The sequence below is a fragment of the Rhipicephalus microplus genome, chromosome 1, assembly GCF_043290135.1.
Source record: "Rhipicephalus microplus isolate Deutch F79 chromosome 1, USDA_Rmic, whole genome shotgun sequence".
Lineage (NCBI taxonomy): Eukaryota > Metazoa > Arthropoda > Arachnida > Ixodida > Ixodidae > Rhipicephalus > Rhipicephalus microplus.
In genome coordinates this window covers 153,756,817-153,784,569 of record NC_134700.1, presented here as the reverse complement: position 1 = coordinate 153,784,569, position 27,753 = coordinate 153,756,817, and the positions used below count along the sequence as shown (strand labels likewise).

The 27,753-nt window shown below is 46.7% G+C and overlaps 1 protein-coding gene across 6 annotated transcripts in view; it reads right to left on the bottom strand.

The window, feature by feature from the left end:
* Positions 1–27,753, bottom strand: part of CASK (peripheral plasma membrane protein CASK) — an 822,681-nt gene that overhangs the window by 495,606 nt on the left and 299,322 nt on the right. For all 6 annotated transcript variants that reach the window (XM_075887512.1, XM_075887514.1, XM_075887513.1 and 3 more), the window contains exons 2-5: positions 18,355–18,467; positions 16,252–16,357; positions 14,509–14,586; positions 1,428–1,603 (exon numbers count right to left, since the gene is read on the bottom strand). In XM_075887512.1, coding sequence (XP_075743627.1) covers positions 1,428–1,603; positions 14,509–14,586; positions 16,252–16,357; positions 18,355–18,467 — 473 coding nt within the window. The remainder of the gene's footprint in view (positions 1–1,427; positions 1,604–14,508; positions 14,587–16,251; positions 16,358–18,354; positions 18,468–27,753) is intronic.

Below are 27,753 nucleotides of genomic sequence, written 5' to 3'. Positions count from 1 at the left end.
CAAGTCGGGAACAAAAAGAGCAGACAACTACAACAAGATAAGAAAAACACACACAGAAGTATCGACAATGGCTCCAGATCACCACTTATTATTTCCGTATGTTTTTTTTTCTTGTGTCGTGTCTTGTTAAATCATTAGAGTGACCCAGTTAGCCCCTAATGCTATTCTGACGAACAAGAAAAAAAAAAGAAACATAATACGCAATTCTTCATCATTTCACTTATTAGTTCTCTACATGGCACTGAGAAGTGAAAACTTACAAAACAGCTTCACTAATAAACCATTCAATACCTTAAAGAGCACACGCATGGTTGACTCCCTGACGGTGACGTTAAAGAACGCCTGCTAAATTCAATTTGCTGACGCTGAGCAAATATAAGGTTCTTCGTTCACTCAACTTAGGACTAAGTGAGCCGACAGGTAAAGTGGACGCCGAGCATGTGATAGTTTCACATTGGTATGCCTGCTGCCGTATAATTTGCATGGCACGTGGAGTATTCCTAAGGGCAACACACTTCCCGGCAGCTTAATATGAGCAAACTGTGCAGAATCTCTCAAGTGCGTAGGTTGCGAATCTTTAAGCGCACACAGGGCACTTTCGAGTCAAACAACAGACCTAATTAAATACTATTTCAGCTAACAACGTAGAAATCAGGATGGCAGGTTGATTGAAAGAGGGACCGGCCTGCGCCATGGATGGATGGATGGATGGATATGGCTGTACCCTTTAGATCGGGCGGTGGCTAGCGCCACCAAGCCGTAATACTTAATGAACTCAAAACTATATTTATTTATTTTTTCCTTAAAAAGTGAGTTTGAGGATTCGTACTTTGCAGTGAAGAGTTTAATTTTCACTCGTGCCTTGACTTTAGCCACCAATCAGATAACCTCCTTCTAGTTAAGTCTACTTGCTTAAAGTCTATTTTGCCCTCCCGGTCCATCTAGACTCAGACAGACGCCATCTATGAGTCAAGACCATCTAGGCTCATAAAGACGGCAATGCTCTGAATAATACAGACAGCTACAGCAGTAGTCACAAAAGGAACCCTTAAAGGTTTCTGGGGTGGCACTCTCAGTGACGGGTATCCTACAGGTGTGGTTAACCCTGAGGACCTGGCGTGCAACTGAATTAGCTGAGCGGGTCTTTCTGTGCAACTGTGCGAAAAGGTAAAAATAGAATGCCAGCCCTTTCAATGGAGCATTATCTGCTGACCGTTTGAAACCCTGGAACATTGGGGAAACCAGTCTTGTTACTATGACATTCATGATGCCAATGTATCAACTCATCAGAACGCCTTCATGCTGTTTTTACGTAGAATGAAGCTTTCCTGTCCACAAAATCCATTGCAGCGGGTGGTATTTCGAACCACTCACATATTGGCTCTACACGAAATGCACAAAAAACTTAGTTGATACTATATTCGTACCTGCGGAGCAGATGTAGTCATACTCGAGCTGAATGGCGGCCCCGAATCCTCCCAGCTTCACAGGCGCCGAATTCTCTTTGGTAGCGAGTAGAACACAATGGGGCTTGATGTCTCGGTGGATTATGTCGTTTTCGTGACAGTACCGCAGTGCCTCCAGGATTTGTCGCATGTAGTGGCTGTGGCCGGTGAAGTAGCACGGACAGCGAGATGGATTATATGAACAGGTCACAAACCAAGAACGTCAGAAGGTTAGGCTAGTCGGTAAGAATTAGCCAATTTAACACCCGGCCACAAGAGAACTGAACAACAAAACACAAACTTCGTGTGCTTGTTTTGGTCTGACGTGTATGTTCTGAAAAAGGCCGCTCCCCGGCAGCAACGTAGGCAATAAAACATCGTGTTTCGTTCGCTCGTCCACTTTACTTGAGAACACACACAAACACACACCTGCACCCCCCCACACACACATTACACACACACACACACACACACACACACACACACACACACACACACACACACACACACACACACACACACACACACACACACACACACACACACACACACATATATATATATATATATATATATATATATATATATATAGAGAGAGAGAGAGAGAGAGAGAGAGATCTAACAGACAATATTGCCAAGGAATGTATAGGGGAACTTATTAGAACCAATTTAATGCAAATAGGAAGAAAAAAAAGTGGGTGAAAAAACATCTTGCCGTTAGCAGGAATTGAACCTACGACCTTTGAATAACGCGTTCGATGCTTCGAACACGTTATTATAAGGTCGCAGGTTCGACAAAAACACATAAATACAGTGCCAAAAGTGTACCTGGAGCGGCCGTGTTTTCTTATACCAGCGTTTTGTAGAGTTACGTGAGATCGGATCAACATGAGTTGACTGCCAACTTCACTTCGTAAATCAACGCCGTTCCCACGCACGGGCCTTGTTTTATTCATCTACTGTGGTCACGCCGCAGGAAACTTGGTTGCTTAGCAAGCCCATTGATTATTATTATTATTATTATTATTATTATTATTAATTTTGCTCCTAAATATGCTTGCCTTGCTTCGTAAAACATTCGAATACGTTGCCATCGCAATAATTGCTCTGCCCTTTTGGCGAAACTGACTTTTTTCTATTTTCTCTCTCTCTTCACAACATCTCCTTTCTATAATATTTTACTCCCCTTTCCCTGCATAGGGTAGTCACCCGGTCTAATAATTAGCTAGCTTCTCTGTGCTTCCACTTATTTCTTTCCCCGCGGCCTCTTCCTTCGCCTTTCTGTGAAACATGCGACTATAACTCTGGATTTGGTTTGGAAAAACTTTATTGACAAGTCCGAAGGCGTGCGCCCTAGCACACGGCGGGCCGCTCCCACGATGGGACAGTAAGGCCGAGCCCTAGCGCCGCATCGTGGGCCCTCTGGACAGCCCAAAGTTGCGATGTTATGTCTGGACTCCGGAGAGCGGAGTCCCACTTTCTGGACGATGCTGTATCGGTGCCACGTACCGAAGGGCACTCCCAGAGCATGTGGTGTAAGGTGGCTAAACCGCCACATTTTGTACACGAGTTGGTTAAATAAACATCAGGATAAAGCTTGTGAAGAAAGGCAGGGTTAGGGTACGTTTCTGTTTGAAGTAATCGCAATGTAAGCGCCTGCGCTCTATTTAGCTTCGCATGTGGAGGTGGAAAGATTCTCCTATCCATAGCGAAATGTTGGGTTATTTCATTATATGTAGTTGGCGGATCCCTGTTTACGAAATCTCCAGTTCGACCCAAAGGTCCTCCATGGCCGCGGACAGCTAACCCTCGCGCCCTGGAGTGGGCCAACTCATTGAGATTTATGATCCCTCCGTCCATGTTTCCCATATGAGCTGGGAACCATGTAATGGTATGGGTTGTAAGCAACTTATCACCGAGTATATTTTTGGCCTCTTTGCACACAGCTCCAACACTGAAGGCACGAATGGCAGCTCTAGAATCGCTAAATATGTGTTCATTACGCTGATCTAAAAGAGCCAAGGCGATGGCAACCTGCTCAGCTGCATTGGCAGTTCTGGCGCATACCGACGCCGCATTAATTGTAATGCCTTTGTGGTTGATTGCCACTACCGTGAATCGGTCTCTCTGGCCATCATATAGCGCCGCGTCCACGAAACAGGCCCCCCCGTCAAGATCCGCAACTTGGCGAAGAAGGGCCCGAGCGCGCGCTCTCCTCCTTCCAACATTACGTTGGGGATGCATGTTCCGCGGGGCAGGCGAGACAATGATGTTTTCCTTCTGATCCCTCGTCAACCCTTGGTACATAGCCTCAATCTGAGCTGGTGGAATACCCATTTCTGCGAGAATCATCCTCCCCGCTTTTGAGCCAGACAGCCTAATTACCTGTGTTCTTTCTTGTGCTTCCGCAATTTCCTCCAATGTATTATGAATTCCCAACTGCAGGAGACGATTGGTGTGGGTGTAGTTGGGGAGCCCAAGGGCATTCTTTACAGCTCTCCTGATCATTGCATTAAGCTTGTCCCTTTCCATTCTCTTCCAGACATGCATTGCCGCCACATATGCAAAATGACACAGCAGAAAAGCATGTATAAGCCTGACCAAGTTGTCCTCTGATAGTCCTGTCCTTCGGTTAGCCACCCGTCTTATGAGCCTAATAACACTGTCTGTCTTTTTTTCCAACCTTTTAATCGTGATGGTGTTGGTGCCCGTTGCTTCTAGCGTCATACCTAAGATCCGAATGGAAGCGACTTTGGGGATTGATCGTCCACTTTTGGTACGTAAGTGGATGTCATTTTCTAGGGGCGGCACCCAGCCTCGCGGTCGACGGCCCCTCCTGACCGGTTTATAGAGGAGAAGCTCAGACTTTTCCGGAGAGCAAGAAAGGCCTGTGTCTTCCAGAAAACTCTCGGTAGTGTCGATGGCCTCTTGCAGGGCCGCCTCTACAGTGCCATCACTTCCTCCTCTACACCAAATGGTGATATCATCGGCATAAATTGTATGACCAACATCTGAAATTCCAGAAAGCTGCCTCGAGAGACCAGCCATGACGATGTTAAAAAGTAAGGGTGATAGAACAGATCCCTGCGGGGTGCCCCTATTTCCCAGCGCTTGCACATCCGATTCTAGATCTCCAACTTTAAGTATGGCTTTTCGACCACACAGGAAGGATCTGACAAACGCATGAAATGAGGAACCTAGGTTGAGACTTGAGATCGCATCTAAAATAGAATCATGGCGGACATTATCAAACGCTTTTTTTATATCCAAGCCTAGGATCGCCCTGGTGTCTCTGGTATGATTATCTAAAATTTGACACTTAATGATTTTCATAGCATCCTGCGTACAGAGGCCTGGCCTAAAGCCAATAAGGTAGTGAGGGAAGAGATCATTGTGCTCTATGTAGTCCGCGATTCGGTTCTGGACAACGTGTTCCACCACCTTTCCCACGCATGACGTGAGAGAGATGGGGCGCAGATTGTCCAAACTTGGTGCTTTACCGGGCTTGGGAATGAGGATCACCTTGGCCAACTTCCATTGTTCCGGGATGTCACCTCCCTTCCAAATCCTATTAATCTCATCAGTAAGAAATTCAACAGAGTCATCTTCCAAATTCCGAAGCGCTTTGTTGGTGACCCTATCTGGACCCGGTGCCGATCGGCCATTAAGTTCGTGCAGGGCACGTCGCACATCGCTGATGGTGAAGGGTTCATCCAAATGGGCACAAGGTGTTCCCATATACCCCGGATAGGCTTGCATGGAATCAACTGCTAGCGGTAGATACTTCTCAGCAAGCTGCCCCAATAGCTCCGCGCCCGAGGAGGATTTTTGAGCAAGATGAAGTATTCTAGCAAGGACCCCCCTCTGATTAGATTTAGTGCCCGACTCGTCAAGCAAGTGTTTTAAAAGATTCCATTTACCTCTGGTTCGCATTTGTCCATCGACTGAATTACAAATTTCATCCCACTGCTGCCTCGACAAGTTTTTGCAATGTTCTTCAATTTGTGTATTTAACTCTGCTATCTTTTTCCGAAGCCTACGATTAAGTCTCTGACCCTTCCATCTGGCCAATAGCGACTGCTTTGCCTCCAGTAAATGTGCAAGCCGACTGTCCATTTTGTTTGTCTGTACCTCTGTCTCAATGGTTCTGGTAACCGCTCTAACGTCCTGCAGCAGCATCTCTGTCCATTGCCCCAGAGAGTCCGGGATTTCCCCCTGTTCCGCTCGAGCGCTGCGTGACTCCCGAAATTTATCCCAATCCACGTAAGTAAACTTTCTTTTAGATTTTGCCTCCATCTGTAATTTAGTAACTGTAATATAATGATCACTTCCTAAATCCGTCAGAAGATTTTCCCAACCTACCGAGCCAGCATTTTTCACGAAAGCTAGGTCCGGGGTGGAGTCCCTGGTGGTGGATGTGCCGCGCCTAGTAGGAAACATCGGGTCCGTAATTAACGAGAGATCCGCATCTCCCGTCTCCTGCCACAAGCTCCTGCCTTTAGCTGAATCATACGGGTAGTTCCACGCCCGGAAAGGCGAGTTAAAATCCCCCGCCACAACCAGAGGAGAGAGCCCAGCCATTCTGGTTGCCTTAGCTATGATCGTCCTAAAACGCTGCCTATGATCACTAGGGCTACTATATATGTTCAGTATAAAAATGCTGGAAAGGTTGGAAGAACTCGGAATGACCTCAACTAAGGAGAGCTCCGTTTTATTAGGTCTTACCCCTAGATCATGTGTCACAAAGGTGAACTTGTTGCTGACTAACGTGGCAATCCCTCTGCGTTCCCCTTTAACTGCATGTGCCTTGTACCCCGGGAGGGTTACACTATCAGACAGCGTCTCCTGCAGTAGGATCACTTGCGGCTTCTCGCTGTGAGAGCGGACAAATTGCTGCAGGGTACCCCTTTTGCTAAGGATCCCCCTGCAGTTCCATTGCCATATACGAAATTCAGCGTGCGAGGCCATCTTGATCATTGGAGGTGCTCCCTGACCCTGCCGTCAGGTTCTGTACAGAAGCAACTGTACTATTCGAACTGGGGATACTCATGGGAATGGGCGCCGATAAAGGCGTTCCCTCTGGAAAGAAATCCGGGTGAATCCGAGCTGCTCCCCTGATATTGGGGCTCTGCACCATAAGGCCGGCGTTCTGTAATTGATTCTCCACACATTGAATTCTGGCATGTTGAATATCTATTTTCTGATCCATAACTGTGAGACGTTGATCGACCGCCGAGAAACGCTCATTAAGTTTGTGAATCTCAAGGCAAATTGAATTTAGAGTCTCCTTAATTTCAGATTTAGCTCTAGCCTGCACATTCTCGGCTGAAGTCGCAGCCTTACGCTTGGCTGGGTTACCCGAGGGGCCCGCTTCCACGACCATGGGAACCTCCATGGGTTGAGGAGAGGGAGAACCTACACACGGAGAAGCAGATGCCAGAGTAGCTTGAGATGTACTGACACGTCTAAGCTCAGCCATTTCGGCTCTCAGCGACTCAATAATGCTGCGCATTTCGGCATTCTCCTTCCTAAGCTGATTTAGCTCCGCTAGACCATGCTCTGGCGCAGTGCCTCCCGTTACCTTTTCACCTCCTCCGCTGCGCACCCGGTCAGCCCAGGAGCCACCCTGCATCTCCGGTTGGGGTGGGCTTTGGAAACGGACTGTGCCATGCGGGTCCCTGGACTGGCTCCTCGAGTGCGATGGGCCTCTGGATTGGGACCGACGACGATCTCTGGACCGGGACTTGGCTCGGCCTTTAGACGAAGTTCCCTTTCGCTGGCCTTGGGAGCGACTTCTGGACCGAGATCTGGATCTGGACCGACTGCTTGCCTGTTGCGATGAGTCACGGCTGTCCACCCCAGTTGCAGCAGAACGACTGTTTGAACTGGAGTTGCGGTGTGCAGGCTGGCTCACACCCTCGTCGGCGTTAGCAGGTACCGTTTGCTGACTACGACGCTCTGATTCCGCACGGCGCTCTCTTCGCCGCCTTCGCACAATAAATGGAAGCTGAAACCTTTGCTGGCAACTTTTATCCGTCGTGGCGTGTGGGCCGCCACAGAATCCACAGGTCGGGGAACATTGATGGTTCTCATCAGGGTTGTTGAGTCCGCACCTCTTGCACACAGCTTCGTCCGGTGTCGGACAGACGTCCGCCCTGTGCCCGAGTCTGCCACAGGCATAGCAGCAGTCATGCTGCCGATGGTAAAGCGAGCATCTGACCAGCGCTGTGCCGAAATAAATGAAGTTGGGAACTTTGTAGCCATCGAAGACAATAACCACCGTCTCAGTGTTCTTAATACGTCTGACTCCCAGAGCCGTGGGGTTTCTTTCAGTAAGGATGCTCCTCTCCAGCTCCGTCTGGCTCTCCGATGCGTCAATCTTACGGATGACCCCCTTGCAGGTCTCATGCGGGGCAGCCTCGTAAGTGTTGATGTCATACTTCTTCATTCCCAATGTAAGGCAGCTCATCCTGAGGTAAGAGTCAGCGTTCGCACGGGACGCCGTGCTAATAACTATGATATTTTGCGTTGCATTCGGGCAGACAATGTCCTGACTGATGAGCGTGGGTACAATTCCAGCCGCCTCTGCGATTGCCCGGCCAAGTCTAGCTGAGCCCGCCTTCTCAACATCCAAGCCACCCCTTGGACGGACGATAATCTTCCAGTGCTCGCTAGGCAGTCGAGGCATTCTCGATGATTTGATAACTTGATTCTTCAAGTGTAGAGCTTTTCTTGTAGCACTGAAATTGCCCCTGGCATTCTCACCGCATGCCGTGGCACGCTCTGTAGCACTGGCGTTCGTGCGCCTCGAGCTTTTCTTCACCGCGGCGGAACGCCAGCCGTGTTCCTCTCCAAACTCTTCCGGAGGGAGTTCATCACCGTCCATAATAACAGCAGCACCGTCCAGCATATTGGCTCAGCAGGTGGAACGAAGGGCGCGTCCAAGGAAGGGCGCGTCCTGCCCGCTATAACTCTGGAGTCGCTATTGCATTTCTTACTTGCGTGGAAGCTATTGCCAATGGGATAGCCAGCGCTTCCGCATCTCCCAAGTCGCCTATTCTGAATGACCGGGGCAGTATTAAGAACAATACGTTTCAGCGGCTGTTATGCAACTAAGCTGTTTCTAGACTGAGTACACGCTCCAGCGAGGATGGAGGTTTTAGTAGATGAGATATAGTTGAACAAGAAGTTCCGCTGGAGGCAATTTTTTTATAAGCAGTCTTGACTGCTTTGGGATACCAACCTTGAACACGACAAGACCTTTAGCAAAAAGTTTGGCGCCCCAGCGATAGACCAGTTCAATGACTTTCAATCTCTCTAGATGGAATATAGGCCAGTGTATATAGTGTATATAGGCCAGTGTGTATAGGCCAGTGTATACAGTGTATAGGCAGTGTAGATAGGCCAGTGTCTTCCCTCGAGGGAAGACACAGCCTACTTGCCTAGAAACCTCATAATGAATAAATGTTTCACTACTACTAGTGGATATACGTATTGTGAAACCGAGAAATCATTATGAATCAGGACCTAATGAAAAATATGATTAGTGCCATAGCATGGGTTGTTAGGTTTGGCCTGGAAATTCGTCTGGGCAGACGCCCTTGTGCGGAAACCGGTCCACTGGGGAGACTCTCAATCCCTTCGGCGCCCAGTCTGACAGACGCTGTCGAAGATTTGAGCAATTATCCAGACCATGCGGCAAGCAAAGGCGAGTTCCCGTCTCTCAAATGCGGACCCTTTTGTCGTCTCTTCGAGCAGAAGCGGTGACTAATGGACTCTGCGACTCATCGGGCGACAGGAAAGCTGGCGTGACCGGCGCCAGAGCTGACGGCAGAGCGGCGCTTCTTTAATCCTCCGTCAAGTAGCCGACCGGCCGACTGCCTATGCCCGCCAGGCATTGTCCCTGCTGGCCTGAGGAGGAGACGTCGTGTCGCCGCGACGCCACGACGAAAAAAAGCAACAGGGACGGCGTCTTCCTGAAAGAGACCGCGACGGCCACCGCAGATCGCCCCGCTAATTGGGCGAGTTGTGCGGTGGACCCTTTGAAGTATGCGGCCAGGATCGTGGGAACTCTCGACTAACGGCACACACACGACGAGGAAGAGCCCTGCTGGCGCCACCACAGTGCAGTGTTCACGTGGACCGTGCATGCTCACCCTCCTCACCTGTGTGTGCGTGATTGGTGTTAAACTCGGAGAGGAGGAGCCCGACAGGGCATAAAACGACGCCGCAGAGTGCTGAACGTCGCTCTGAACTATGTAACGTTCAACCACCACGCTCGTGGTTTGTGAAACCACTAACCCTTTTTTTCTGTAAATATGTGTAAATAATACCATAAACATGTTTTGTTTTCGTATCCTCCAGCGTACTTCCTTTCCGACCTGAACAACTGATGGCAGTGGTGGGTTGCCATCATCAGCGAGCGACATGCCTTCCCATCTCTTACAACTGGTGGCAGCGGTGGGATGCCATCAGCGACCTTCCTCCCATCTCTTACAACTGGTGGCAGTGGTGGGATGCCATCAGCGACCTTCCTCCCATCTCTTACAACTGGTTGGAAGCGGTGAGATGAACTTCACGACATGGTGCTGTGCTGTGGTGAGTGCTTGGTCTTTGCTTTTGACTTTCCAGGCTTCAATTGTGTGAGTTTAATAGAAGCTGGATTGTGTGTGAATTAGGGAGATTACCTTTTGTAGGTTGTAGGGATCACCTAATTATGTGTGAGATGCAGGACCAAAGTACAACGGCAATCATGTCGTGGAAGGCAATGCTAAGAGATGAGCATTTGGCTGTGAGTAAGCATCTAGGCGTTGAAGTAGAGGAAGGAATGGGCAGGACAGCGATTTGGAGGCTGATCTCGCAAAAAGCCAGTGAGGACGAAATTAAAAACGCAGTAGAGATTTTTGAAAAACAGGAAATGGAGGAAAGGGATAGAAAAGAGCGTGATCGAGCACGCGCCTTGGTGCTCGAACAATTGGAACAGAAAAACGAGGCAATGAGACGGAAAATTCAGTCATCCGTAAGTGTAGCGCACGAGAAGTGGGAGGTGCAGCCCAGAGTTGTAGAGAAGGCTAGCACGTTTAAAGACAGCAGCAGGTTCGATGAAGAACCAAATTTGAGTGCTGCTAAAGATGCTGCGCTGCGTAGAGAGGCCGATGAAGGTCAGAGCCAGTGCGACGAGGTGCTGTGCCAGTTTAATGCTAGCGAAATAGCTAGGATAGCTGTAGAAAGGCTGGTACAGACCTCAACTGTGTTTGTCGCCACGTTGGATCTTGCAGACAATGTGGAAGTAGTCAAGGACACCGGAGAAAGTTCCGGAGAAGCAGCGACAGTAGAGAATGGTATCAGTGCAGTTGCAAACAGCTCTCCGGATTGCGAGCAAGATTTTTCGAAGGGAAGCAACTGCATTGTTCCTCAGTGTGTTAACCAGTCCACCGGTCTACAGGGTGAGAATAAAAATGATTTGGTCGAAAATCATTTAGACCGCGCGACTGAGACAGCTGACGAAAGCTGTGAGAGGGTTCACGAGTGTGAGATGCGATCGGGAGGCTCGGAAACGAGACGCAAAAAGCGGCGCAGACGAAAGAGACGTCGCAGAGCCGCGAGTGAGACAAGCAGCTCTACGCGTGTTGAGAAAGGTTCGAAGCATATTAGCGCAGCAAGCAGAACTAGGCATTTTGCGTCGGTGTCAAAGTTCATTTGTATGCGTCTGAACTACCGGACAAAAAGTAAAGGAACAGCGGGTTCGCGAATGGAATTGCGTGTAGAGCGCCGATCTTTCCGTTCTATCCACAGAACGTTTCAGGGCGCACCTGAGTACAGCGTTAGCACAGGTGAATCGGCCGGACAAGGCGACAGAGCAAAAAAATCAAAGTGCCGAAGTACTGTGGCAGGTGGTGCAGAAGCACCCTTGAGATTTAAAACTACCGATGACGCAACCCGAGGCCAATTTTTCAACGGTGCAGGAAAAGTCGGGCGCAGACGTCGCCGTAGAAGAGTGAAGCGTGCGCGCGCGACGAAGCAATGGGAGTACAGAGGTGGCAGGCAGCCGGACGAAAGAAATAAGGGGAGCTCATCGGCCAGTTCAGCGAAGAGCCCTTTGTGGCGGGAAGTAAGGCGCCGGCGGCGAAAGCGTAGTAGGCCACAGCGCAAGTCCTCGCGACGGTATGCCCGGTGGGGATTTAGAGCTTTTCATGGAAAAGAGTGTCGACGTGGTCTTAGAAGAAGGGCCACAATAGCTAAACACCGCTCGGGAGCTAGACCAAAGAGGACACCGTCACTCTTTCCCACACGTTGCTCGAATCCCCTCCGCCAAACTGACAGAAGTCGGCCGAAATCGCAAATGAGGCGTAACGCTGCAGTTCAGCTTGTTGCTCATGCACGTTGTTGTCTCGCGCGTTTTCAGAATCAAAGACCACGACCACCGCCTGTGCGACCGAAGAGTGAGGGATGGCTGTAAGCTGGAGAGAGTGACAAAGGAATTTTCTTAGAAGCATGTTTGTTTGCTTATTTTTGGTTTTAAAGTAATATTCCTTTGTCATCTCCCCGGCTAGTTCGTGTGGCAGCAGTTCTTGCCTTCTAGACTTTTTTTAAGAGCATTGTAAGTGTTTTTAGTTGAGTTACTGGGAAACAGCCTACAGTTAGGTGTGCGAGTGGTATGCTACCGTTCTTTGGATGAGAGTATGATGTCGTGCTAGGGCGCACAGCAAAGTCCTGTGCGTTCTTTAAAAACATGGGCTGACATGAAGCTACATCCAACAAATGAGCGTGTAGCATGCGAGGTTTATTCCCTTCATTTTGTTGTTTTTGTGATTACTTAGGAATCATATGATCACTTGAGCTGAGAGCGTTGCGTTAACTAAATTTTGAGGCTAGAGATACAGTTCTAGGATTTATAGGACGCAGTTTGATCTGCTGCGAGTAAGTTTTTATTGGCGTCAGGGTGTCCTACAAGTAGGCACTCACGACTACGTTAAGTATTGAGAGAATGAAAAACGTGCACAGATACCTTGTGTATAGGGTCTGGCCGCTTTCGTGTAAAAACCATGTAGTTGGTTGTGTTTAATTAAATTAGTGATAAGTCAGCGAATGTCAGTTACAACTTAGTAGTGCGGGTGGTAGGAGAAAGCAAGTTTTGAAAAAAAATGAGATTATGGTTATATGGGGCCAAATTGTATTTGCCTTTGTGTGCTTTTCTCGCACGGCAATTTGTTCCATATTTTGGTAAGCATCTCCACGTCCATGATTGTTGTAACTTTGGCGGCACCAAATTGTCTCAAAATTTTTGCGTACAGGTTTCTCTTTTGTGTTTCTTGAGAAGCCTGGAGGGTTTTAAGCGGGACCAATGTGCTTGACTTCGGCATGGTATTGTGTTGTGTGGTTCGCCTTGCTGTTGTCAATCATTTTGAGCTGGTTTGGGGAGTTGGTTTCGAGTTCGCAGCCGGAGGGAGAAAGCCAGGCCATCGTCCTCATCACCAACCATCCTCTTCGCGCCCAGCGGTTGGGAGCGCTGGCCAGCCGAGATTTTCCGGGCGGCGGAGGAGCTGTTAGGTTTGGCCTGGAAATTCGTCTGGGCAGACGCCCTTGTGCGGAAACCGGTCCACTTGGGAGACTCTCAATCCCTTCGACGCCCAGTCTGACAGACGCTGTCGAAGATTTGAGCAATTATCCAGACCATGCGGCAAGCAAAGGCGAGTTCCCGTCTCTCAAATGCAGACCCTTTTGTCGTCTCTTCGAGCAGAAGCGGTGACTAATGGACTCGGCGACTCATCGGGCGACAGGAAAGCTGGCGTGACCGGCGCCAGAGCTGACGGCGGAGCGGCGCTTCTTTAATCCTCAGTCAAGTAGCCGACCGGCCGACTGCCTATGCCCGCCAGGCATTGTCCCTGCTGGCCTAAGGAGGAGACGTCGTGTCGCCGCGACGCCACGACGAAAGAGGGCAACAGGGACGGCGTCTTCCTGAAAGAGACCGCGACGGCCACCGCAGATCGCCCCGCTAATTGGGCGAGTTGTGCGGTGGACCCTTTGAAGTATGCGGCCAGGATCGTGGGAACTCTCGACTAACGGCACACACACGACGAGGAAGAGCCCTGCTGGCGCCACCACAGTGCAGTGTTCACGTGGACCGTGCATGCTCGCCCCCCTCACCTGTGTGTGCGTGATTGGTGTTCGACTCGGAGAGGAGGAGCCCGACAGGGCATAAAACGACGCCGCAGAGTGCTGGACGTCGCTCTGAACTATGTAACGTTCAACCACCACGCTCGTGGTTTGTGAAACCACTAACCCTTCTTTTCTGTAAATATGTGTAAATAATACCATAAACATGTTTTGTTTTCGTATCCTCCAGCGTACTTCCTTTCCAACCTGAACAACTGATGGCAGCGGTGGGTCGCCATCATCAGCGAGCGACATGCCTTCCCATCTCTTACAACTGGTGGCAGCGGTGGGATGCCATCAGCGACCTTCCTCCCATCTCTTACAACTGGTGGCAGCTGTGGGATGCCATCAGCGACCTTCCTCCCATCTCTTACAGGGTAGAGGCTTCCGTACTGACCGGCCTATACAAGATAGTGTAATTATCTAATTAATCAACCCCTTTTTCATATCTCACACGTCTACTCGTTGTCTCCACTCTTGTTTCGGTTTTTCCCTGCACCTTTACCTTGTTTAAAATTTATGGTATTAGACCAGGCGCTTTAAATCCTGTTAACCTTGCTGCCTTTGCATCGAGCGTGTCTTTTGCTTCCACTCAACTTTTTGGGTTTCGCAGTGAGCCCTGCTTTCTATTTACTGATAATTCGCTAATTGTTTACATGGACGCGCATATGAGACAGCAAACCGTACTTTGATCCTACTGGCCATCGTGAATTGTGGCCCGTGCGACTATGGGCGAGTAACGTGTGAAAAAAATAAAATAAATGGCTTTAAGGATACTGAATCTTAGAGAAACATTGAAGTGACAGCCCTTCTTCTGTTGTATTTCACTTCACTAAAGTTGACATAGTTGGCACGCATGCAATATCACAAATGCAGCAAAATAAAAATAGATTTTGGGGAAGTTTACCTGGCCACAGCTTCACTGTACACAAATCCAGCAGTCGCTCTTTTCACAATTTCAAAGCACAAGTCTGCCCCTTCCATACTGCAATGGACCAAAAAAATCGTGTCATGTAAGCATATCGAAGGTGAACTTTATCTACTCAAGCAAAGAACCGTTGATGCGGGAAGGACAATTTCACCCCCGTTATGCCTGAACTTCGAGTACATATGAGATAACTACAGCACGCAAATGCATTTAGTATGTGTTATTATTAGCGGGGCAGAAAACCTCCTTCATATATACATTTATTTTCTGAAAAGTTGGTGTGTTTTTTCAAGAATACGTGCAAAACAATATTATACCATCCCACTGAGCTCAGTAAACAGAATAACTCTCATTTGTATGAGCACTGATTAAATTGTTAGCCTCATATCATTAGGTTCTCGCTTAAAAAAGTTAACATTCCGCAGGAAACCGCAAGCTATTCATTAAAATATTATTAAGACTGTTTTATGTAATACAACAAATAGAAATTCATATAATGTAACTTTAAGGAAACAAATAACCTTTCCGAGACGTCCACCGGTTCAATCAGGGTTTGTTGTACCAGCCTAAAAGATTCGTTGCAAAAGGGCATCAAATGCCAATCAATCATCACGGGAGAGAACTTTCGCTTCTTCGAGCTACGGCTACTGTATTTCCAAAATATATAATAATGCTATGCCAGCAAGCTTCTTAAATATTATTCATAAGTACCTGACTACAAATATATAGGAATTTTACCAGCATTTAAACCTTTTGGCGTTTGGTTTACGGAAAAGCTGCTGTGTCATGTGCATATAAATCACGCATGTTTAGCTGTCTCGCGTTTTGTTGGACTTTTATACCGCAAAACAGTTACTTTCTTTCAACTGATATCAAATTCTTGCTCTGCAAATTTTTGTTTTTGACCCAAGTGAAGTATTGTCAACTTGTATGGGCACTGTCACGCATACAGCCTCAAAAAAGCTCCACGTTCTACAGAAAAACCTTTACACATCGTGTACCACATAGCCAGAGATAATCATTCCGCACGACTCCTCCAAGATGCTGATATCCCAACAGTTTTCAAAACTTATAACTTGCGCATTGTTCTTTGCTATTAATATGAAATAAATAATAGTACTTCAATCCTGGCCGATTTAGCTGAGTTAGCTGAATATTCTTCTCCGTATCCCTTATACGGTTCGTGAAAAAGTTTGAAATAAGAACACCGCGCACAAACTACGGGGCCTAGGTGGTAAGAATAACTTTGCCCTCTGTGTTAGACCTTTCATTCCAAATGGTTTTATATTTCATCTTGCAGGCCTGCGCTGCATTATTTATTCGTGAGACAACTGAAATGTCACTTTCGAGCTTTAATTTTATGTAGTAGGTTTTTTCTTTTTCTGTATTTTATTCCCTAAAAACATGTACGTGGACTGTTCTTTCAGTTACTATGTGTAAGAATAATGTTTGCTTTTTGTGTGTGTTTTTACTTGCGTATGCCAGTTTCTGTATGACGGCACTGCTTGCTGAACTGTGACCAGCTGGCAAACCTGGTTAAGCTTACAGGGCCTTTTTATTCCCATGCCCTCTACTTACTGAAGACGAAATTAAATTATTTAGTTATTTATTATTTATTTATTTATTTATTTATTTATTTATTTATTAAACTATGCACAGCCAAGAGTGACATTGAAACTCCTGCAAGATATATTACGCGAGATTTGCAAGTCATGTACTTACTATTCGAATACCATGTAGAGCATTCCCTCCGAGCTGTATGTTTCTAAAAGTTCAACAATGTGCGGATGTTTGAGCATGTGGCAGATGGTGGCTTCTCGCTTTAGGTCTGCCGAGAAACAAGAAACAGCACAAGAATAGAAATAAGTCATATGCCTACACTGCATGGGTCTGTGAAATAAGACCCAATTTTCAAGATGAGCACGACGTACTCGAACGTCACAGAATCAGTTCGAACACGAGCAGTGCGTCAGACTATAGTTATAGCGCGAGAACAGAACGACGACACAGATACAAGAAGGACACGAAGAACTCTGTGTCATCGTTCTGTTCTCGCTCTGTAACTATCGTCATGTCATACCAACTATAGCCCAAGCTGCCACACTTAAGTGCGTCAGAGACACGAATGTAGTAGCGCGATTTGCTCCAATATATCTAAATAAAGCAAGGCGCCAGTGTTCAGTTGGTTGCCTGAGTTCAGTTTGGCGAACAATTTTTGGCAGCGCTACAGTCAAGTGACATTCGAAGTGAGCGATTGTAATGGCCCCTTCAACTTTAGTGAGCACTAACATATCACGAAGCTAAGGAAGGAATAACATACATAGAGAACCTCATTATTCGTTGTTTCAAATGCAGAAAAATTTAGGAGCTTGAGCTTTCGTAATTGTCATAGGTTTCTGTCATCTCCTGTCACTTGGCGTAACGCAGACAAAATCATGCATATCATAGCCGCCTACACCGTAGTTACCTATAGCAAGGGGGTGAGAAAGGAGCGAAAACCCGAGGAGAAGAAGGAAAACAGGGGGGGGGGGGGAGAGACAGAAGAAAAGGAGCATGCTGTCATGGTATGCTGCCATCCGGTGCATATGCTTAGCGTCACGCTAGAGAAAAACCGCGCACAGCATAGATAAGTATGTCAAAAAGGCGGAAGAAAGAAGTGAGGTTAAGCAATTATGTGAGGGTGAGGAGGACCGAAAGGAGTAAGAGAGAGGGTAAAGCGTAGAACAGCCATGTGTGGCCTCCCGCTGACAAAAATACGCAAAACATAGTCATGGCAGAGTAAGAGTGCCAGAAAGAAAAGTGAGACCGAGGGCAAAGAGAAGAAAGATGGGAAAGAGTATAGCATAGCCATGAGTAGCATGATATAGCCAAAGTGCGGCAAAGAAAAGTGAGGATAAGAAGGAGAAAAAGGAGGAGGTTAAGGCACAGCATAGTCAGGTATGCAGTCTAGCACACGCATTCCTCCGCATCGATTAGATCCATCGCGCAACATCTGGGCCACGCGGGTGTCTCTCGGTGGAATGCGCCATATCTACGAAGTGAATGATGATGAAGGAGCTTGCTCCAGAAGTTAAATCCGGTAAACCGTGACATCCGCTCGACCACATATAAAGACGTGGCAGGGGAAGCGTGGTGCTGTTGTATGTACGCATTCTATACAAAATGGTTTATAATGTACGTATCGATGCAGTATGTACACATTTTAGGTATTAGCGTAATTATTTCCATACTAATTTACGGACCACAGTAGTTTTCTGACTGTTGTTATGTATATAATATAGAGCTCAGGGGAACGTTCCCCTTTGAGCATAAGGGCCTTGTGGTCCGTGAAGTACAAAGTCAAAGGATCTTGTTGTTGGATGCCGTGGGAAGATCAACACCGCGATGTCTTACAAGTTTTTCGGATGATAGTGGGACTTTTGTAATCGTACGAACTGCATGACATCGCAACGCACCGTCGTGTGTTGGACTAACTAGTCGTCGCACACCGAGAGCACGCGCTTTATATAGGCGCGGCCCTCTTGCGGTCTGCTATCAAACAAGAGCACGCAAAGTCTAGTGAGCGCTCTTGGAATCGACGGTGGGCACAGCTGCGTTTCTAGCGAGAGCAGTGGCCACTAGCGGCTAAGGCTATAGACAAGTCCCGAGCAATAGTAGCAAGCTCCTAAAAGTAATTATGGTTACAACGGAAGCCAGAAAGAACGACACACTTGTACATATGAAGCACCACTGTACCCGTGGTAGATATTGAAGTTCTTGTTTTTAACTGACTGTAACTTTAGAGTCCATCACGAGACACGCAGCGTAGCAGTGGCGAATACGTGCCTTCGGTGCCGAGTCCAGGACAGGAGGTGAACTTGGCGACGTCGACGACTTTGACGGCGAACTGCTGGCCCGTCGTTTTGTGAACACAACGGCGAACCACACTGAAGGGGCCCCTGCGCAGGAGGAAAACAAACGCAAACAAGCACTCACATGAGAAAGGGAACGATTAACGCGTACGTGGTCTATATCAATAGAAAAACCAAATACAAAAGAGATTGATAGATATATTGACTTATTGATCGATTGATAAATCGATAATGAAGACGTCTTGCAGCCAACATTTCCTAGAATGCTTAATTAGCCAATCATTCCGCATAAATCACATCGGCATCGTCGGGAATGAACGAATAGTCAGACCGACAAAACGTGAACTAAAACATGCAAAAATATTTATAACATTCACTTCACGGCAATAAAACCATCGACAAGCGGTGGCCCAGGTATGTGGGAACAGTCAACCACCTCTAGTTTTGTTTTCCCCGTAGTGACAAGATGCTGTCAACACAAATCACGTGTCAAGATGGCACCTCCACGTGCGTCTGCGATGTGAACAGCTTTAGAACGTTAACCCCAGTTGCACACGTGGTATCTGCTTACCTAGTGAAGCATGACAAGCCACGTTTTAGCGCGTCACAATGCGTGTTCAGCGGCGTTATTGCAGTGGAGGACTCTAAAAACCAAATGATCGTCATGGCTCGAGGTAGGCGGCCCGTACAACCTTAGCCTTGTACATTTTGTTGAATTTAGTTACGATACTTGCAACCCTCTCAATGATGCTATAGTATTCCTCTATGTTGCCAGCGATATTCTTGTGTATGATAAACTCCACCCCCAGTAATTTTCTGTCAACTAAACCATGGTAGCAAATGACGTCTCCCTTCTTCAGCACTGTTTAAGCCTCACGTGTCTTTTTAACTTCGCTGAGCCCTATTAAATTCTATTTAACACCCTCTAATTTGTCGTATAGCACAGCTAGAGACTAGCTTCACTAGATAGCGTTCTAGAGTTCAACGTAGCCAAGTTAAGATTCTGATGGTGGCCTTTCCGGATCCAGATATTCTTAGATCATTTGGTTAAACGCTTCTATCAAGACCTAGAGTCAGCCATTAATAAGGTAAAGTCACAGCATACTATTCTGATGAGCGACTGCACGACATTGGCCAAAGTAGGCAAGAAACAGGCTGAGGGAATTATGACATCGGCTCCACAAATGCCAGAGTGGAATTATTAGTAGAGTTCGCAGAACGTAATCATTTGCGGATTTTGAATACCTTCTTCAGAAAACGTCCTAACCGTAAGTGAAGGTGGCGAAGTCCTAACGGCGAAACTGAAAATTAAATCGACATCATTCTCTGTGCACACCCAGGCATTGTACAGGATGTAGAAGGGATGGGAAAGATTCGATGCACTGACCATACAATGGTAAGAGCTCGTATTCACCTAGTTTTTAAAAAGCAAAGACAAAAACTGATAGGCAAGAAGCCAATTATTGAGCTGGCGGTGAGAGGGAAAATACAAGAATTCAGAGTTTCGCTTCAGAATAGATTTGAGGCATTGAACAAGGTAACCAGCGTTAGCGTTCACACAAGGAACGATAATCTTACTAGTATCATCAAAGAGTGTGCAATGGAAGTTGGGGGTACAGTCACTAGACAGTAAACTGGCAATATATCTCCCGAGGCGAGAAATCCTATTCAGAGACGATAAACCATGAGAGCCTTAAATGCGACCAACAAAGCAGAGCTAGTGGAGCTTTCTAAGTTAATTAATAGGCGTAAGGAAGCCGACATTAGAAGGTATAACATGAAACAATTGAGCAGGCTGTAAAAAGCGGCAGAAGCCTAAGGGTTGCGAAACCAAACTTTTGCATTGGGAAAAATCGGATGCATGTATTGAGCAATAAGGAAAGCAATGTCATAACCAATATGAATAGAATAGACGAGGTGGTGGAGGAGTTCTACAGAGAGTTGTACAAAAGCCCAAACAACCAAAAACACCAGGGCGATATCGTGAGAAACAATAATAGTCCAAAGGAATTCGGCATCCTACTAGTGACGACCGGGGAAATAAGGAAAGCCCTAAAGGTAATGCTAAGAGGCGAGGCTGCTGGTTAAGATGAGGTAACAATGAACCTCCAGTAATATGGTGGAGAAATTGTGTTAGAAAGACTGGCCACTTTATACACGAACTGCCTTTTCACGGGAAAGGGGCCTGAGTCTAGGAAGAACGCCAACATCATCGTAAACCATAAGAAAGGAGACTTCAAGGACTTGAAAAATTGCAGGCCGATCAGCTTACTGTCTATTCTCTATAAACTATTTACAAAAAATAATCGCTAATAGAATGAAGGCGACATTAGAGTTCAATCAACGAAAGGACTAAGCGGATTTTCATACATGCTACTACACAATACACCATATTCATGCTAATAGTCAGGCAATAGAGAAATGCAAGGAATACAACCAACCCCTATACACAGCCTTCATAGATTGCGAGAAGGCGTTTTACTCAGTTGAGACATCAGCAGTGATGCAGGAACTACAAAATCAGGGCATCAAAGAACCCTACATAAACAAACTGGTAGAAATCTACAGTCGGTACACCGCTAACATAGTTCTCTATGAAGAAAGCGACAGAGTCCTGATAAACTAGGGTATAAGGCAGGGAGACACGATCTCTCCAATGCCATTCACCGCTTGGTTATAGAAGGTTTTCAGGACTCTAGATTGGGAAGACTTAGGGTCAAGATAGAATGCAGAGTCTCTTAGTAACCTGCCAATCACTGATGACATTGCCTTGATGAGTAACTCAGGGGACGAATTGCAGCTCATGATTATTGGACTGGACACGGAAAGCAAAAAAGTAGGTCTGAAAATTATAATGCACAAATTTAAAGTGATGTACAACAGTCTCGGCAGAAAACAGCACTTTGCGATAGGTGGAGAGAGGCTGAAATTGTAAAGGAAAGTAACCACGGAGCCGAACCATGACAGTGAAATAACTAGAAGAATAAGGATGGGGTGTATCAGAGTCGGCAAGCTTTCTTAAACCATGAATATCAATTTGCCACTAACCCCCAAGAGAAAGGTGTGTAACAGCTGCATCTTGCCAGTGCGTACCTACGGAGCAGAAACCTGCAGGCTTACAAACAGGTTTCAGCATTATTGACAAAGACGGTGCGAGCAATGGAAATGAAAATGATAGGTGTAACCTTAAGAGACAAGTAGAGAGCGAAGTGGGTCAGGGAACAAACAAACCGGCGTTAAGGATGTCATAGTTCAAATCAAAAAGAAGAAATGGACATGGGCAGGGCACATAGCACGTAGGCGGCATAACCGCTGGTCATTAAAGGTAACTCACTGTATTCTGAGAGAAGACAAACGCACGAAGGGGAGACAGAAAGTTAGGCGAGCCGACGAGATTAAGAAGCTCACAGGTATAACGTGGCAACAAGACCAGGTTGATTGGCGTATCATGGGAGAGGCCTTTGCCCTGCAGTGGGCGTAGTCAGGCTGATGATGATTATGACTCTCAAAACGCTCACTGCGTAAGTGGTATTGTACCGCATTACGATGTTGTGACGGGCCAAATATAAAACTTAAGTATATGTTACAGAAACTTGTTTGCACTCTTGAAACTGCCAAGATCGTACCTTAGTGAACGCAGGAAACCGCTCTTGCGTGCGAGCCCAGTTTGAAAGCACCGCGCTTAAACGAGGGTCTCAGTAAGCCGCGCTTTCTGTCGGCCGCGCAGAACCATCGATCAGGGAAGCTTCCCCGAGTACCCGATCGAGAGCGCCACCAACGCGTTTCGACGTGAGTTTCGGCTGTGACCCTGATTACTTCTGGAGAACTTCGCGGTCTTGGTGGCCTCGTTTCCTAGCGCCGCAGCTCTTCTTTACGTTCAGGGTCATTCAAGGCAGCGCTTCGCGTTTCGTTGCTAACATGTCGCGGTCGTTAGGAGCGTCTGCTCTCCTTTAAACTCGGTAGGCGCGGGTGCGTTGAAATCCAAGCCCTCGTCATACACGCATAACATTGCAATGGTCTAGTATGTTTTTATGATAATGCGGCGGAGATACGTGAACTCACAGTGGTTTCAAGGGGTCATAATGCTCAGTCTCAAACTCAATTTGTTTTTCTGGTAAGAGTTCTTTTCCGACGCCCAGAAAGAGTTAATTATAAAGTGCGTCTTATTGCTACTGGTGTATATAAAAGATCGACAAGCGACAGCAAGTGATTTCAAGATGCAGTGCTCGCGGGATGAAACGCAAAAACTTAGGGCTAAGCAATGTACGTAGTTTAGTTTCTTGCAGGGAGACTCTGTGTCATATCGGCGTACTTCTGACTCAAGCGCTTGCACGACAGCGAACGTCACATTTAGCGACCAGATCAGCCGTGACATGACGCGGTTATCATAAGGATTCGCTCACAGTAGCAGTTATACTACAAGAACGAAACGATGCCACGTTCATTTTCTTGAATACTGTAGTTTCGCCAAAGAAGACTTATCAGCAGATAATTATCGCCTCGCTTGTCTACGACCATTACGAGAACCGCAGTGAAATGGCGGCTCAATAAGTGAATCACAGAGTATGGTTGTTCGTGCCAAAGATGACAAATTGCATTAATGGACAAGCAGTTCTCATTGCAATGCAAGTTTGCGCACACTCACGTATTGACTCGGGTGAGGGCAGAAGAGGAGGGAGAAGGCTGTTTGGCTCTACCAGCGTGCAATAGCAAGACAACTCGCTAGTGCGCACATTGCTTCGAAAAGCACAGTATTTTCCGAAAAGTGTACACGCCGAAGGGAATATGGGTCGCGCTACGTTGTAATGCGACAATATTTTATGTTTGCTTACATTGTTCCACATTGAATTAGAGCTTAATGACATAAAACAAACGACCAAATTGTAAAGGTTCTAGAAAAGCATGGGAGTGCCCAGCCGTGGGCCGTTTGGGATACCTCCCCCTTGCTTTTTCTCGGGGTGCCCGATCACACTGTGAAACTTGCACAAACTCTATCTACATACAGTTGTTGCTGAACATTCAAAGCACGTGATACAGACCTAGGAGAGAGAGAGAAAATGGAGAAATGGAATACAGAAAAGGTTGTTACTGAACATTCAAGGCACGAGATACAGGCCTTATAGAGAGAGAGAATGGAGAAAGGAGGGAATACAGAAAAGCAGAAACTACCTTCAGTTTATAAGGCAACTGTAGCACTCCTTGAAGAGAGCAATGAAGTGCCACAAAGAATGGTGAAAAAGGTAGGAAGATACGACCCCTATCATTCTATCCACGGCATCTTTGATTCCAATGTATGTTTACCCAATTCGACAGGCAACGCAGAACGATGGGTCTAAAAACCGATGCGCGGAAAACTGACGTTCACCAGTCTCAGCGTGTAACGACGATGTGCTATGGGCAGCCAGGCACTGTAGACTGTGAAGGAGTACGCCTACTGAGGGCACGCAGTGACTGCAAAACTGAACCCTCAGTCTGAATTTACCGCAAGAATAAGAATGTGTTGTAGCGAATTTTTCAGGCATTTTCAAATAATGAGTGGCTCTTTACCAGCACTCGTTGATACAAAACCATGAAAGCTGCATCTTACCGCGACATACTACGCTAGGGGACAGAACCTGGGGGTTCACTAAAATGGTTCTACTTATTCGAGAACACCGCGGCGAGCCATTGAAAGAATAGATGTAAGCTTATGCGGCAAGATATTCAAGTGGGCCAGGGAAAAAACAAGTGTTAAGATGACCCAAGTCGAAGTCGAGAGAAATTAATATGCAGCATGTAACGGGAAGGCAATAACTGTAGCAAACTATCGGCTCCAAGGAAAGGCAAGTGCCACAGGGGGAGGCAGGAAATTAGGTTGGCAGACATGGTAAAGAAGCTTATGGTTATAACGTGGCCGCGGCAGGTACAAGACTGGTTGAAATGAAGATACATATAGGAGAGGCCAAGAGGTCGAAGTCAGGCTGATGATGGTGGTCATGACAACGTGAGTCATCCCCTCTAGATACGCTGCAGAGTGAATGTGTGTAGGCACTTGTGCGCAACCACGCCCGCCCTGCTTCCCTCACTCCTTTTACCATTTCTTTCTCCTTCCCACATGTAGAGTAGCAAAATGAACACTGCTGTTCTTTTTAATCATTGCTACAACGGCAAACAGCTAGCACTGCAAAATATCTAGTACACAAAGTTGAAGGATAAAACACCGCGATGAAGGAACTAATCCGGAAATATATTTCGCGAATCTGACAGCACGTTTATCAGTTAGTCTGAAGAACTTTCATCTCCGTGAAGAAAGTATAACTTTTAAAGTTTGAAGCGGGTTAAAAAAAGACTTTTTGTTGGGCGAGAAATAAGTCTTCCATCAAGAATAGGCAATTGCTGGTGCTTGAGGGTATACTATAGTTTCTGGACGTGACGGTGCACACGTGAAGCGGCTAGCTGCGAAGCGATGCGAGGTTGAGCATCGCTTCGCAGTAATGTCATCAATAGGTCCCAGATTATAGCCCGAAAATTACACACACAGTCCAATTTGGGTGTCGTGGTTTCGGGAAAGTTTTCAGCATTGTTATTTTCACGCCGTTTCTTTTCGAAGTATTCGTGCAGTGAATTGAACACCACTGCCCGTACGGCTGTATAATACGATACGGAGCTGAACGGAGATACCTCTGAGCATGCTCGAAAAAAAAAAGGGGGAGGGGGTAAGTTGAATTCAACCCGCATTTCTAGAAGAGCTAACTCCAGCGGACGGGCCAATAAATGCATGCCGTTATCCAATCGGTTCGGATTAGTCGAAGGAACGAGCTGCAGCTGAGGCATTCGCACCCTCTTTCACACACATGCACGCTTATTCAGCGGTTTCTCCGGCCTGAGAGTGAAAAAAAAACTAAATAAAGGATCACGAGAAGCACTTAGCAAGACATGTTTGTCCGGCCCCCTGTTTCGGATACAGCCGCAGAAAGAAAAAGTTGGAGCAGGAAGGGGCCTTCCTGGCAGCTGAGTGTTTGCACAGAGTATACCCTGTCGTAAATCGCCGAAGCACGACCTGCTCAGGAGAGAACGGGCAACGTGGTACTCACGAACAGAAGAACCACTCCGACGTCGCAACTACTTGACTATATTCAAGTGGCAGTATTGCGCGCGCCCGAATGAACCTCCTGCACTGTAGGTCTGTGTTCTCTTTCGCTCGTCTTGCAAGTGGACACATTTGGGGCGCCCAATTCTGGGACATATCTGATAACTACGGAACTTGTGGGGACATCGTCCCGAAAGTACGTTCATATTGTGCCGTTTGGTTACCAGTCCATCACCTGGTGCACGCTCCTACCTTGTCAGGCAGGTGCGGACATCTTAACTGACCATTTCTGCTACTCTTTTTTTTGTGCCGATAAGCTAATATGACCATAACACTCCTACCCTTTTCAGGCATTGTTACGACGAATTATGGAAATTGAAGTGAATTTTTTTTACTAAACACACACGGGAAAACATTCACGTGGAACCTCATACCTAACACTCGTGTCGGAAACTCGCATCACAATAGAAGAAAAATTTTTAAAAATGCAAGAATGACAAGTTAATATTATATGAGAAATCAAGTTTTCGTCTGCCTTACTATATGAGAAATACACACAAACCAATACAAAGCTGAAGAGGCTGTTGAAAATATGGCTAGGAACTTCTCTGTCTATTCCTTTTTTTTTTAAACAAACATCCAACTATTATAATACGTATTCTACAGAGATCATCAGCGTAAATGCTGACAGTAGGCATTTATTACCACTGCTTCTTCATTTTAGGCATAGTTCTTCCAACCAACATAAAAAAAAATTAGACTGAACCACCAGCTTGTTTGGCCATGCAAAAGCCTTAAAAAGTTCAGCGATAAAAACTGCTTTTCAGCGGGTATTGAACAGCCTATTGATTGGATGGAGTCACAGAGGTGATGATCGCGATCGGTGTCGGTTCCCCGGCTCTGATATATCCAATCAGGGAACACCGATACAGACAGTATGCTTAATGGACGCTTACAGAATATGCTTCCTAGCAATTACGAGACCTCTCAGAGCAAAGACGCAATTTACAACGCTACCAGACGCTCACGCGACACTACATCACGATGAGCAGCGGAAGACAAGCTTGCAAAAGCCCAGTCAAAGTGATCGCAAAAACAGCACCAAGACATCTGTTCATGTCAAGCATGCATGACTATATTCTCTAGACCAACCTTTCAGCTTTGTAATTCATCCACGACTTCACAGAGGTGACGCCATACCACGGGCTCTATGGTTGGGTATTGCATTTAGCAAAGCGTACGCGCTACGGATAGAAATGACCGATACAACAAACTGTGACTGCTGCGGTAGTGGCGAAGAAATTCGCTATATTCTGTTCGTAGCGGCAGTCACTTTGCAATGCCCTCGATTGAGTGGACGACCGGGCTCTTTCGGAAGAAAGGATCCTACCCCATAGACAAGACTTAACGTCACAGAAGAAGGCTGCGCAAGCACTGCTGCGCCTTTTGCGTTTAACCGGTCTCTCCGAACGACTCTTACCAGAACACCGGAACAACCTGCATGTGTGTGAATGAGTGCGTTCTTTCTTTTTGTCTGCTTTTCAGCGTAAAGCGTTTGCTTGCGTACTGCAAGCACTTTTGACATCTATCTATATATCTATCAGTCCAGTCGGTCGGTCGGTCGGTCGGTCGGTCGGTCTGTCTGTCTGTCTGTCTGTCTGTCTGTCTGTCTGTCTGTCTGTCTGTCTGTCTGTCTGTCTGTCTGTCTGTCTGTCTGTCTGTCTGTCTGTCTGTCTGTCTGTCCGTCCGTTGGTCTGTCGGTTTGTCTGTCTGTCCGTTGGTCTGTCTGTCTGTCTGTCTGTCTGTCTGTCTGTCTGTTAAGCTACCTAGGTTTGTGCGCTGTCATGATCACCCCTTTAACTCTGGATACACCAAAATTAGTAGGGGAGGGTAAGATGGTTCGTCGAATACGACTCGCTGGACATGACATGAATAATGTCACAATCTCGTCGCGTTCATCGTCGAAAACTTTCTGAAAACAGTGGCACATACCCGGGCGCGGGTATCTGCCACATGTGATAGACATTTTATATCTATTCGGGAACGGCGAGAACACAAATGGGTAACTTTAACGCTTGAGTGTTAAGAAAAAGCGGCATAGACAGCATTGACCGGACGAAAGCGAACAGTAAATGTCAGTGTCCCAGCAAGAATCGAACTTTAGCATTTTGCGTGACATTAAAGTATTTTATCATAGAGCTACGCCAGGCCTAGGACACATTTTTTAAATAGACATTAATGTTCGCATAATGTCAACTGTGGTTGCGGTAGTGGCTATCCGACTTTATAAACTTTACTAATGTA